The 15,407-nt window shown below is 40.9% G+C and overlaps 1 protein-coding gene across 1 annotated transcript; it reads left to right on the forward strand.

Moving 5' to 3' along the window:
* The first annotated feature begins 805 nt into the window (after positions 1-805).
* LOC125287917 lies at positions 806-14,866 on the forward strand. The gene is made up of 8 exons (XM_048234001.1): positions 806-881; positions 11,074-11,115; positions 11,356-11,568; positions 11,730-12,023; positions 12,453-12,734; positions 12,890-13,120; positions 13,614-14,327; positions 14,814-14,866. Exons 1-8 carry the CDS (start codon positions 857-859, stop codon positions 14,864-14,866), a joined length of 1,854 nt encoding a protein of 617 aa, XP_048089958.1. The 5' UTR covers positions 806-856.
* The last annotated feature ends 541 nt before the right edge of the window (positions 14,867-15,407 follow it).

The raw sequence follows: 15,407 nt of genomic DNA on the forward strand, positions 1-15,407 counted from the left end.
TTTATCCATATTACCAAAGGATGTAAATGTAAATCGGGTTTCTAGGCCAAGTATACTTAGTATACAAGGAATTTGAGCTCTGCATTTATTCCATCCATGAATTAGTGAACTCACAGATCACACACAGTGAGGTGAAGCACACACTAACCCGGAGCAGCCACTTTAGATAGATAGATAGATACTTTATAGATCCCTGAGGGGAAATTCAAGGTCTCAGTAGCATACAGACATCACACACAACATGCACTTACAGCAGAAAAAGTAATATAAGTATATATATATATATATATATATATATATATAAATATATATAGGGGATCAAACCGGCAACCCTTCAGTTCCAAGCCCGAAGCCCTAACCAGTAGGCCACAAAAGCCCCACCATTAAACCATTTGCTCAAAAAAAAACATCGCAATAATGTTTCTGAGTGTTTCTGAGCTTTATGTGCATTGTATAAGGAAAACATATGAGAAACTAGTAATGTCTGTGGTGAAAGATGAAAAATCATCAAGGCATTCTTTAAACACATATCTGATATTGCACTTTATTGCCATATCTGACACGCAAAAGAATAGTAATAGGTGTTTTTATTGTGATTTTCCCTGTTCCTGGCTCAGCCTATGTGTATGATAGTAAATCGAGCATCTTTCATTTCTCTTCTGTTTCACTCTCTCAATAGTTCTACACGAGTCTGCAGATTGAGGTCAAAATGAGAATGGGCGTTGGTCACTGGTTAATACAGCCACTTCCTGGAAAAAAGGCTATGGCTTTCTTCTTTCATTGACAGTTCTTTTTTCCTCTCCAAGCCAGTCAGAGGGGTTTTTTGTTCCCTTAATGATCTTCATTTCTTTACAATATGAGGACACTCATCTTCCTCACAGGTAAGATTATCTAAATCCTTCCCTCATGACACTTTCTCTTTCTCTCTCAGTAGTACTTACTATTACTATACTTACTATACCGTATAATTACAGAAATAGCAATTCATGAAATCTCTAAACTGTCTTGATATCAGATCATAAAAATGTCCAGATAGAAATGATTGTTTGATTTCACCCACAAAAACATATGTTGGATTAAATGGCGTAATATCAATAATAAGATACTTACATTTGGAAAATAAACATGGCATGAGCTCTCGTGGCCTCGTTTAGTTTAGTTTCGTTATTTTGAAATAACATGATAATTTCATGTAAAAACGTGATAAATATGGAAGCCGAGCCACAGGTGCAGAGGACAATGCTTGGGTGTTCGCATATAATAGGCTATAGGCCTATAACAATATCATCTACCGTGTTCAATAACGAGAATGTCTTAAACCGAGTTTAAAATAGAATTTGATTGAGTCATGTAAACGAGCATATCCTATTCTTGCCTCTCGTTTCGTTTAGTTTCATTATCTTGAATAACATGATAATTTCATATAATAGCGTGATATATATCTTGTAAAAACCTAAAAATATATCTTGAAATAACATGAAAATAGTATCATGAAATAACGTGACAATTTCATGTAGCCTAATAACGTGATACATATCTTGTTAAAACATGAAAACGATATTGTTATAACAATAAACTTTTCACGTAATAACATAATACTGAGCCTTTTTATTTATGTTAGTGTGGCAGCAATGCATCCGTACCTAATATCTGACAACATTGTAATAACTTTTGGCCAATGCTGTAGGTTAACGAACCAATTGATGAAGCTGTGTAGGCGACCCCCCACTGTTGTGCTGTCCTTCCTCTACCTCTACGCTTCCCCCCCAAATCGGGCTGCACAAAAACATGTAGCCCCACAAGGATGACACGGAACCATTGATTTTCATTTAGATTGCCAGAATGTTTCGTTTCGATTTTAACAATAATTTACAAAAATCCCCTCTTTAATGTCAAAGTGAAAGCAGATTTATACAAAGTTCTTAATGAAAAAGTTGCAATGCAAAATAAGTGATTGCGTAAATAGGCTATTCAGCATTTAGATGCACTTTTGGCCGCAATTAAAGCATGGAACCTGCAATGGATAGGTCTCAGTTAGGCGTGCACGTCTTGATACTGCAATTTTATTCCATTTTCTTTGCTAATTTTTTGGTGTCCACCAAAAATAGCATCTAGTCTGATGGCCAAAAAGCTCAATTTTGGTCTCATCAGACCAACAAATCTTCCATTTGACTTTGAAGTCTCCCACATACCTTTGGGCGAACTTTAGTCGAGATTTAATCAGAGCTGTGCCACTCACCCATAGATATTTGACTGGTGAAGAACTTGGGCAGTGTTTTCTCCCATTTCAGCTGCCGAAGCTTTTGAGATGTCATAGAGATGCCTTGGTGGCTTCCCCCCACCATTATTCTTCTTGAAGGGTCACTCAGTTTGTGGTGACGGCCTGGTGCTCTGCTAGGCAGATTTGCACATTTGCCATATTCCTTACATGACTTAATGATGGATTTCACTGAACTCTAGGGCAGTGGTTTTTAGTTGGTCTGGCTTTAGGACCCACAATGTATGTCCCTGTTCATTAAGTCGCGAGTCTCGCGACCCGTAGGCCCTATAGAATTTTGTTTAGCATTCAAGCCCATGGGCTTATAAGCCGCAGGGCCGGTTCTACTACATTTGGGTGGGCTGGTAGAAATTCTGGGTGAGCAAACATAGAAAAGCGGTGAAATTTAATCAAAATTGCCAACAGCCAGGGATGGGCAGTATTTCTGATACATTTAAAATAAAATAAAAGTATTGCAAATACAAAATAGTATTTTGTCATTTGTATTTTATTTTGTTGACGAAAATGGCTTCTTATTTTGTATCAACATACTTTAAAGGTGTGAATGTTTGTAGTTTAAAAATACTGACAAATATGTTTGGTAAAGCCTATGTTTAGCGATATGATGATAAAAATGCAAAACAATGAATGTAGCCTCTGACTGGTGCTGACTAATTTGCCCAGACTTGTTGTGATCATAATATTGAGATTCAGGAAGATGATCCAGTAATTAGTAAATTGTATGTTGCTCACACACAACTCACTCCCTCTCATACCAACCTCCCAAGGCTCCCTTTCTTGGGAACTTTAATGATCAGTTTTTTTTAGAACTTTAGTCATCCAATTGGAAGATATGGAACCGGTTATGTGGTCGCCCTGTAACATTGCCCAATATGGTCATGCATTGACAATGTCAGATACTTTGTATCGCTTGACAAGTTCAGTTGTGACTTCTTGAGTGCATCTCTGATAACAGTGTTTAGGCTATGAGATGTAACAGGCAGGTCAGCATAGTTGATCTGTTGACTGTTTGCAGGTTATGTCTCATACTGTAGGCAGAAAAAACTATTGATTTCAAACACTGTCCACTTAATAAACACAGTCAATGTACTGATGAAGGAATAGATTAAATAGACAGATATTAAGTTTGTAAAGTTATATCAAGCTCCATGTATTTTTAGAACTTTCAAAATACAAAATTACAGTATTTTATTTTGATACATGGTGTGGCTAATGTATTTTGTAGTTTATTGTGATACATTTATTTTGACACACTTTGACAAACTTATGGTATTTTATATTCGATTTTAAAATACATTTTGATTTTTGCCCATCCCTGCCAACAGCGAGGCAGCTACAGTGCTACACTCTGGGGGCATCTTTAAAATCCTAGAGTGTAGTACTGTAGCTGCCTGGGGCTCTAGGGCTGCAGCAAATCAAGCCTGGTAGCACTGATTGTTTTCAGGGTTTTTTCTCAGAGTTTTCCTTTAATGCATCAGGAGGGGGGTTTACCTAACACACATAGGCCTACTGCACAACTATGTACCAGCTAGCTACCTCTACACTCAACATCAACGCATGTACATCCAAGCTGGGTTTGAGGCTGCACACTGCGCAGACGCACAACTGAAAAAAAATGTTTCTTGATTTTGTTTTGGTGGGCAAGACACAATGCTTAGGTGGGCTTAGCCCACCCTGGCCCCTGCCTAGAGCCAGCCCTGCGGTAAGCTACATAATACATGCAAAGCGCCTGTAGGCCTACTTGTTTGGAACATGCTGATGTTTGGCATTTGTGAAGTCTTTAACTCCTGATGTCACCTTTCAAAGTGGGCTATTCGACAAGTTTGTCTTTGACAAGGGTAATTGTTACCATGTAGCATTTTAGTTTTGATGCTTTCATATGCCAGCAATTCACTGCACACCACACACTGGGGTTTCTGTCCCATTTTGTTCTCAATTTATGTGAATCCATATTGTACTTCAAATATTCAGAGTCGTAGCCTATTTGCATTTACCACTAAAATTATCTTTACCACACACACACTACACACACACACACCTTTATATTTACCACACACACACTACACACACACAGTTACTGCTCCACTCCCCTCCCGCCCACACACACATCTTCACTGTCATCACTCACATACATCATACATACAGTACTCTGCTTGCAATAGTAAGTCCCTTCACCATACTTGCAGTACACTCCCCCCCCCTTCTCCCCTACATACACAGCACATTATTTCATCAGGAAGCTTCTCCAACACACATCCCCAACATACTTACAGCACACTGACCCCCCCCTCCCAATACACAGCACATTGTCTCATGAGGAAGCTTCTCCAACACACATATTGCACACTGCCCTCTCCCCACATACACAGCACACTATCCCATCTCCCCTGTCATCCCTCCAACACACACACCAAGACCCCTGGCAGTTGGGTTAGCCCCTTGAGCCATGGATCTGCCCAAGGTTTCTTCCTTGGTAAGGGAGTTTTTCCTTGCCCCTGTTGCTCTTGGGTGCTCCTTGTTGGTGCCCCCCCCCAATCCCAATCCTCCCCCACCTTTCTTATGCAGCCCTTGCCACTTAATCTACTAAACCCCTCTTCTACTGCACTTTTTACCCCCCCCCCCCCATAAAGGCACAAATAGGCTGACACCAGACATAATTTCACTGCATTTCTTACTTCCAGTAACTATATGCATGTGACAATAAACTTCCTTGTATCCTTGTATCCTTGTATCTAACATGACCTGTCACATAAACATTAGCTATGTCCATGGCAATGATTAACATACGAATAAAGTCCATCAAAATAAAGGTCCAACATTAGATCTGATGAGATATGACATTTTAAATGGGTGTTTTTTTTTTTTTTTGTGATCAACTGTTTATTGAGTTATATAAACGGGGGCAATACGGTTACATGAAATAATAAAATGATACATGATATATAAAAGCTAATGGGCGGTTTTTTGTTGTTGTTTTTACCACAAGCTGCGACCCACACAGAACGGTTCCGACCGCGACCCACTTTTGGGTCCCGACCCACCAGTTAAGAAAGACCGCTCTAGGGGATGTTCAGTGACTTGAACTTTTTTGTATCCATCCCCTCCTTTATAACCTGACTCTCGCCAGATGAATTTCGTTCCGCTTCATCTGGTGAGAGTCAGGTTACTCCTTTATACTTTTAAATAGCATTTTGTCTGAGTTGGTTGGAGTGTTCTTTTGTCTTCATGGTAGAATTATAGCCAGGAAACATAATGATTGACCAGTGACTGGACCTTCCAGTCCAGTGTCTTTCCTATACATATTCACTGCACTCAGGCAATCTCCATTTCCCTAATCGTGAGACTATTAGCACCAATTGGCTGGACCGCTGTTGATTTATGTCAGTCACTTTAAGGGTGGTGAATATTTATGCAATCACTAATTTTGCATTTTATATTTTTAATACATTTGCTTGTAGAAATTTACTTTCACTTTGACATTAAAGAAGTGATTTTTGAAAATGATTGTAAAAAAGGCCGAATTAAGAGTGTGTCCATGAGAGGACCAGGCGGGGGAGACACATGCTACGTCACCGATTTTGATGAAACTTAACACCTAAAAACTCAAAAAGCCAAAATAGTACAAAATTTGAAACAACCCAGGGGGAGTTAGGCCCCCGTCCTTGTTTTAGGCCAAAAAACCTCAAAAAAGGCCCAAAATTGCATAAAATGTTGACATCCCTCCTGCTGTCAGATTTAAACACAGCAAAGTAACAATCCATGCCATCAAAGGTCCATCCAAGGTTAGTTTAAAACTGGAGTTACAAGGCGTAAGGTGTGACTGGTGTCAGTCCAGGACTGCACGTATCCACTATGTCACATGCCTTTTGGCGAATACCCAAAAAATAGCAATATTCAGACCTGAATATCTCAGATGAGCAACCTCCTTTTTTCAAAAATCTTTCTGCACATGAAAGGGCCATCTGTGGACTTCATAAATCAAAAGAAAAATGCTCGGCCTTTTTATTATTTTTGCCGCTGTAACCGCCTAAATAGTGTGATCCAGCCAGTGATTTCAAATACATATCTACTTCAATGATTGGTTGAAACATAATGTTTAGGTCATTTATGGTGGACAAATGGAGATATATTATCATCAATCATGTCTACTGATCAAATCCAAGTTAGATTTAATGTCCTAAGTGCAATATATTCCTTAAGGTAGCTCTAAATGACATCATTGGGTGACATACACCAGTATACCCGTAGGTCCAATATTTGCAAATGTGATATCTCCAACATATCTCAGGGCTAGAAACAGTCACTTGGATTCAAATAATAACTTGTAACATTTTGGTAGCCAAAGGTCAAAGGTCAAGGTCACTGTGACCTTATGTATATCCCTTTGTGGTGGATAAATCTCAAAAAATCCCTGACATAATTTCAAATGTGATACAAATATTCACTTTGACTCACAGATAACAAATATTTGAATCTGGTGGTCAAAGGTCGAGGTCAAGGACCTTGCATTCTTGAGAAAATTATATATCATAAATGCCTGTAGGGATGTTTTTTCAAATTTGGTACAAATATTCACTTGCACTTTTGTCTTCGTCATTCATCGGTGACCTCCAGAAGGCTCAACAGTGGTATCTGGCATCTCAGACCCAGCTCCCTCCACACTCATGATAGGTTGTCTACCAACCAATACCGACACATTTTTTGGTAATTTGTCTTCTTTGCTGTGTCCGTTTATGATCCGATCAGCAACACAGCCAAGCAAACTGCAGTCCCTTGATGTGGGCACCCAAAAATACCAACAAATTCTTTAGTTAATCATCTTTTTTGCTGTGGCCATTTATGATCCCATCAGCAACTATACAACAAACAAAACACCAACCCTTAATGAGGGCCACCAAAAGAAGTACCACCAAAGTCTTTGGTCATTCCTCTTCTTTGCTCCCACAGTTTCTGATCCAATCAGCAACATAACCAGACCAACTGTAAGCCCTTGATGTGGGCACCCACAAATACCTACACATTCTTCAGTCAATCCTCTTCATTGCTTTGGTGGTTTATTATCTGATCATTAACATACCCAGTCAAACCGCAAGCCTTTGATGCAGACACCAACAAATACCAACAAATATTTAGATACCAACTACCAACCATTGTCACAAATTCCTGTTTGTTGCTATGGCCATTTATGATCCGATCAGCAACATACCAACATACCAAGCAATATCATAAATTCTCCAGTCATTCCTCTTCATTACTGTGGACACTTATGATCTGATCAACAACATACACAGCCGACATGCAAGCCCTTGATGTAGGCACCAACGACTACCACTCCAGAAACACAGCAGCAGTGTCTCAGAGTCAATTCAGGTTACAACATGACCCCAAATAGCATGTGAGTGCCATAGCCATTGGCTTGCCTTTTCAGCAGCCTCCGATATTTGTTACAGCTCCTTTCAGTGACCGTCCTCAAAAAAAGTCTAACAGAAGTTTTGTGGCTGATTATATTTAGGTGGTGAAAGGTCAATATTACTCTGACCTCACAAAAAAAAACTATTTCACTATTCACAAAAAAATATTTTTACAACTTCAACATGATATCCTGGAAACACAGAGTATTGTTATTATTGTTATTATCACATGATAATAACATTGTTATTTTTCATGTGATAAATGGTTTTAACATTGGAAAATATTAATCTAGCTTGGCATTACTCAATTAGCACTGTCCCATTAGCCCAACACAGCAGACAGCGGTCATATGCAGGAATTAAAGTGGGAGGAACGCAGTTCCGCCACCTCGGATAATTTAATAATAAATATATTCTTTCAAACCAACGATACAGCACGATTATATTGTTAAAATAATTGGGGAGTTAATTTTCATGTGTACAGAGGTGACCAAGAAGCTATCAATTCTTGTCCAAAAAGTATTGCTACACCACAATACTCAATATGTTGTCCAACGGTGAGTCATTCTTCCCCGTTGCACCGACACTGGATTTTAGGGTTCCCCCACCTGCCAAATCCCACTTTATCCACTGGTCATGTGGCATGCAATGAAAACAGATTCACAAGTAATGTACATTATCATGTTTTCAATGTTTCAGACAGATTTCCTTGTGGGACCCTAACATGAAGCTAGGTGGTTATACCATATCAGAGGCTTTAAAACAATTTGTACTAATAAGCAGGGTCTACAGACATATTTTTACGATGGATAGACATCGAGGTACTTTACTTGTTTCGTAGCTACAGCGGCGCTCGGGGAGCAGTAAGGGGTTAGGTGTCATGCTCAAGGGCACTTCAGCTGTTCCTACTGGTCGGGGTTCGAACCGGCAACCCTTCGGTTCGAACCCCGACCAGTAGGAACGGCTGGTCGGAGACACCTAACCCCTCACTGCTCCCCGAGCGCCGCTGTAGCAGGCAGCTCACTGCGTCGGGATTAGTGTGTGCTTCACCTCACTGTTATGTGTGTTCACTGTGTGCTGTGTGTGTGTTTCACTAATTCACGGATTGGGATAAATGCAGAGACCAAATTTTCCTCACGGGATCAAAAGTATATGTATATACTTGTTCGTAAAAATCTCCATTTTGGATGTCCACAGATACAGATCCAAGTAAACCAGCATTCTCTTTAGAAGGTTTTAAAAAAATATCTGTGTGGGCTAAAACACTGTTTATGTGTGGACGAAAGACCCAAACATAAAATATCTGGTTATGTGTGTACAGGGCCTAAGTTGTGCTAAATTTCAAATAACTCCCTCAAGGTGTTTCCAGGATATTGTGTTCAAGGTGTAAAAATACAGTAGGCCCATGTTGTTTTTTTGAGAGGTCACAGTAACATTGACCACTCACATCTAATCAGTTCATCTTTGAGTGTAAGTGACTGTGTGTGCCGAATTTGAAAGAAAAAAAAACTTCCTATAGGCATTCCTCACAAGAATGTGAGGTCACAATGACCCTGACCTATGACCTTTGACCATCAAATTCAAATTAATTTGTTATCTGTGAGTGAAAGGCCCTTTCCGAAACTAGCTACACTCTCTCCCTAGCCACTTGCACTCCTAACCAAGTGTTTAAGGAACACGCCAACATTTTGGGAAATTATCTTATTGTCTCTGCCAGAGTTAGATAAGATGATACTGTACATACCCTTCTCATCAGTGTGTGTGCAATACCTTAGTCTGAAGCACCCACTGTTAGCATAGCTTATCATAGTTCATTGAGGTGAGCAGTTCCAACTAGCCTATAGCACCCAAAAGTGATAAAAGAACTCCAACATTTTCCCATTTACATGGAGGACTCGATTTAGCTGTAAGGTTGATTCCCACCTGAGTGCACATCGTAACTTAGGGGAGTAGGTAGGGATTGGTTTCAGAAAGGGCCAGTGTGAATGTTTGTATCACATTTGCAATTATGTCAGGGATTTTTAGAGGTTTCCGTGCTTTCTATTTGTCTCGTAAATTCGCTGCCCGAGTTGGAAAGTGTAAATTACCCAGCTTTCTTGCGGCATTTTGGGCAGGCACGCCCACTTTACCTCGGAGTACTTGAGGGTACCCCGAGGTGGACGTCTGATCTTTAACAAACATGGCTGCTTGAAGTTGAGATGAGATGACATGTATTTTTTTTTTGCATATGTACTGTGTTGGTCATGTTAATGTTGATGTAATGCTCTTACTAGATTACATTGCTGCTTCAATCCGGTCGCCAATTCATGCATTGCACGGTTTTGCTGTGCCTGCAATACAATGTAACAATTTGTTTTCCAGCCGTTTAGCTAGAGGCTACATGAAGCACAAAACAATAACAATGACTTGCCTCCTGCTAATGCCCCTCGTGGCTCGAGAGAAACACGTTCCTATGGCCACTCATTGGTACATGTTGTACGAGTGGGTGTACGATGATGTACAAGGCAAATAGAAAGCACCATTTATTCACCACAATGGGATGTACATAAGGTCACAGTGACCTTGACCTTTGACCTTTAACTATCAAAATCTTACAAGTTATTATTTGAGTCCAAGTGACTGTTTCTAGCCCTGAGATATGTTGGAGATATCACATTTGCAAAAATTAGACCTACGGGTATACTGGTGTATGTCACCCGATGATGTCATTTTGAGCTACCTTAAGGAATATATTACACTCAGGACATTAAATGTAGTTTAGATTTGATCAGCAGACATGATTGGTGATAATATATCTCCATTTGTCCACCATAAATGACCTAAGCATTATTTTCAACCAATCATTGAAGTAGATATGTATTTGAAATCACTGGCTGGATCACACTATTTAGGCGGTTACAGCAACAAAAATAATAAAAAGGCCGAGCATTTTTCTTTTGATTTATGAAGTCCACAGATGGCCCTTTCATGTGCAGAAAGAATTTTGATAAAAGGAGGTTGCTCATCGGAGATATTCAGGTTTTGAATATTGCTATTTTTGGGTATTAAGCCAAAAGCATGTGACATAGTGGACATGTGCAGTCCTGCCACCCGTCACACCTTATGCCTTGTAACTCCAGTTTTAAACTAACCTTGGATGGACCTTTGATGGCATGGATTGTTACTTTGCTGTGTTTAAATCCGACAGCAGGAGGGATGTCAACATTTTATGCAATTCTGGGCCACATTTCATTGTAGGTTTCCATCTTTTCCTGGGTCTCACTCTTTCTACAAAAGCAAAGAAAAGCTTTGCATTTTGTTAAATGCTGACATTATGATGGTTTTGGGTTGGGGATTATGTGTGTTGTATAGCATTGGCCTTTCTTATGTTTCTTTCCAATACAGCTGTGACAGTCTGCTGGTTCATGGTTAAAGCCAAACCTACAAGTGAGTATGCACTTTTCAGACCACATCATGAGACATACTTTGAACATACTAAGCTCTTGGTGCTTTAAGGAATGCATGAAGGACAGCATTTGTTAGTGTAAGGGTATAATGTACATGCAGGCACTTACCCACTAAATGTTGAGTCAAAAAACAAACAATCTGACTTATTGACTCACACCTCTAACATTTAATTTCTCTGTTTTTCCTCTCACTCTCTTGAACATTCTTCTCTGCTCTCAGTCAAAATGCTCCCAAAATATGGCCGTGTGTACTGGGGGGACACTGTAAAGCTGAAATGTAGTGTGAAGCCCACTGGTGAATGGCTCTACAATGATAAACCCCACACGTCAAGCAGTCAAATTCTGATCCTGAATGCTGTGTCATCAAAAGACTCTGGAAACTATCAGTGTAAAGCTACAGAGAAGAGTGACATCTTCAGAATCGATGTTCTAGGTAGTCACTTCAAATACTTTAATATCCAGGCACCTCTAGATGATGTACCTCAAATACAAAGGAACACTCTATTCTGATTGAAATGTTGCTTTGCATAATGTGTCTTAATGTCTGCCTCCGTTCTCTTTTCATCCCACCTGCTTCAACTCTACCTATATCAGACTATCTCCCCCCTGCATTCCTTACGGTCGTATCTGGGCATGCAGTGGTCAACAAGAATGAATCTTCGTTACTTCAACTATTCTCAGATGAGGGCCTAACAAACTGGATCTGCCGTATTCTCCGAAATGATCAAGAGCATTATTTGATGATTCCAGAAGATATAATGGCCGGGAAAACCATGCAATTTTATGCTACAGTTGAAGGAGAGACTCCAGAGATTGTCTGGTGCAAGAAAAAGGGAACAGAGAATTTAAACACAATACGCAGCAATTCCATCAGCCTCAGGAGCTCAGGTAATGTGTAAAAAACTAAGTTTTATTAGCAAGCAATAATTAATTGTGCATCAAAATCATGTTGCCACTCTTGGGTGAGAAAGGATATATTTGACAAAGATGGACAACTGACTTATAATAGGGACAATTGAATCTCTCTCATTGCCACTCTGCATCCAGAACATCCAGGTTTACATCCTGTAACTTTGGTGGAGTGGCTCAGAAAAGTTAACCTTTTCCAGTGTGTATGTCAGTCAGATGGAACCTTGCACACTGACAAATGACACTACAGGGGGACCCAGTATGGTGAAAATGAAAGCTAGGGGGAAATACCAATCCTTGAACACACTGCTGTTGAACACACATAAGGAAATCTCTGCAGTAAGATACCATCAGAAAGCATACCAACCAAACAGCTAATTCTAACCAGCTTGTCTGTGTCTCTCCCAGATATGGAGGTGTTGTTAGAGATCCCCACTGAACCTGCCGTGCTGGGGGAACCTCTGACACTGAGGTGTGAGGTCAGAGGAGGTGCCAAAATTGAGGCAGCGGAATTCTTCAAGGACGACGTAATGCTCGGACCTGCTACGGATGGTTCTTACGAGATCTCTGTCACTGATGGAAGCGATGGCTCCTACCGATGCACAGCCTCCTACAGATACATTTTCATAAAACCTCATGGAGCCTTAAAGAAAAATGTGCCCTCAGATCCTCAAACATTAATTATCAGAGGTACCTCACCTAAATGCATGAACCTTTATGCTTGTGTCTCAGTATATTTTGCAATATGCAGAGGTGCTTTTGTCAAGTTTGTCAGATGAAAAAGTCACACCGGTTCCCAGAAGGCGCAGCCGGGCTTAACACGTGTGATTTGGTGTCTTTCGCAGCTCGTCCACGAACAGCCGTCATTACTAAGGATGCCTCAGCTCTACTGTGTACCTGTTCTGACTGTCCAATTAATTCAAGCTTCTATTGGTACCATCGGGAACCCAATGCTATGGACCTTACATGGCGTGATGAGAAGACAAGCAGACTCATCTATGACCAGCCTGGAAAGTATGCCTGCCGAGCTGTCTGGGGCGATGGCGCCTCTCGCCCCAGTAAATTCCAAAACATTGGTAAGTCAACACAACTTTTTCAATTGAAGGGTTCAGATGCAAAAGCCTCTAAATGCCACCTACGTCAAAAATGAGATAAAGATGGAGAGTGGATGCTCTCCACACATAGTATACGTTAATCAAATAATTTTACTTCAAAACCCACTAAATACCACTATCTTCCTGGTCTGAAATATCGATTTATAGGCAAAAACCTATAGGAGCCTGAATTTAAATGCTCATTTAAAAGAAAAGTGGTCAGACGGATTTGGAGGGTTTTGCATCTGAACTCTTCAATTCTTCTGCCAGGATTTTGCCCATGATGCCCAATATATGTCCTGTAGAGATGCCCTGTAGCATCCATTGGTCATCTTGCCCATATTTATTAACGCTATTTCTTAGCTTATTTTTTCCTTTAAGTAGATTTTCAAAGATATCAAATAGTAGGATTGCTAAATGAGACCATTTTCTTGTTATTGTATTTCATAATTATCACTTTCTCTCTTCCCCTCAGAGGTCCTTCCCGGTGGCAGCCCAGTAATCTATCTTGTGGTGGTACTCATTATAACAGGATTGCTGCTTGTGGCAATTGCATTGGTGTGCCGTATTAAGCGGCGCGGGCAATCTGCCCTGCAGGGGGACGTGCCGATGAGGAGCGTGAGGAGGAAGAAGGGTGCTGAGGACGACGATGACACGAAGGATGACGCTTACCAGCCCCTGAAAGGCTCAGACAAAGATGAGTACCACACTGTGCAAGCCAGGCCGGACGACGGTGCTGATGGAGGCTATGAGGCTGTTGGGGGGGCCAGGACAGGGGATGGAGGTGACGGAGGTTATGAGGCACTTAAGGGCAAAGCGCAGGCTGAAGTCTACCACACACTGCAGGCTACTGGGAGCCAGGGTGCAGATGGGGGGTATGAGGCACTTAAGGGCAAAGCGCAGGCTGAAGTCTACCACAGTCTGCAGACTACTGGGAGCCAGGGTGCAGATGGGGGTTATGAAGCTCTGAAGGGCACTAAGCAGAATGACACCTACGAAACCTTAAAGCCAACGGCAGGGGATGGGGGCGACGGTGGGGAACCGGAGGAGAAAGGGTTGTACCAAAAGCTGGGGAGCGATGGGGGGGATGGGGGCGACGGTGGGGAACCGGAGGAGAAAGGGTTGTACCAAAAGCTGGGGAGCGATGGGGGGGATGGGGGCTATGAGGAGCTGAAAAAACAGGCAGACAGTAAGAATGACGGAGGTGGAGGGAAAAGAAAGACCATAAAAGATAAAAAGGAAGAAGAGAGGGATTGATCAGAAGACAAGGATTGGTCAGAAAAGAGGGATTGGTCAGGCTGAAGTGATATGAATGATCAGGCACAAAAACATACATACTCTCAAACACATACCTACACAGATGACATACTGTAGAACCATTGCATAGGCCAATTTAGAAACAAAGCATTAAATATCCTAAAATTTCCAAAACACAAGAAAAGCTGATAAATGCCACACGTATACATATATGCCTAGTTAAGGCTATACATGAAAGACACTTAGGTTATAAGTTATCAAAATAAAACTATACTATATATTAATAATATATCCATATCATTACTATGCCCGGTGCTGGGGGAAAGAGAGGCCAGTAGCACATTATGTAAATACTGCACAGAACAGGAAAGAGTTTGGCAGTGTGACAGCTCTGTGGTCAGATTGTGCGGGCGTGCAGGGCTCTGGAGTGCTCACCAGACGAGACGGCAGAGGGCTGAGGATGCTGGCTGAGGTGGGTCGGGTCTCTACAGATGTGCATGGGTTTGCGGGTGCAGTGGGTTCTGTAGATTCCTTCCATTGTTAGAAGCGGTGAGCGAGTGATTCTTTGTGCTGTTTTAATGATGCACTGAGGACCTGTGGAGGAACTCTGACAAGAATGCCAGATCAAGTCAGGCTTTTCCTATGTAGTCAACTAGTTGATGCTTTCTCTGTCTAAATATTGCTCAATGATACTAATGGTTGACATGAAGCAGACAGAACAAAATATATGCTTTTCACATTTATAGTTTCAGGGGTGGGAGGTGGAGGTTTAAATGCACCACAGCAGATAGAACATAGGCAGAAAGCACAAGATATATGCTTTAAGTAAATAAGTTAATACATCTCATTTTATTATCAATATTTTCATCATTACCATTGTTTTGCAACTGTATTCTTAAACCAACGAAACAACAGACATGTGGACATTCATATGATCAGAAAATTGAATGTGAATTGTGTGGTAGAGCAGGCTTCACTCAGTTTCTTATTTATTTTTGAGAGTGCTTGGCCA

This window comes from Alosa alosa, chromosome 22, assembly GCF_017589495.1.
Source record: "Alosa alosa isolate M-15738 ecotype Scorff River chromosome 22, AALO_Geno_1.1, whole genome shotgun sequence".
Lineage (NCBI taxonomy): Eukaryota > Metazoa > Chordata > Actinopteri > Clupeiformes > Clupeidae > Alosa > Alosa alosa.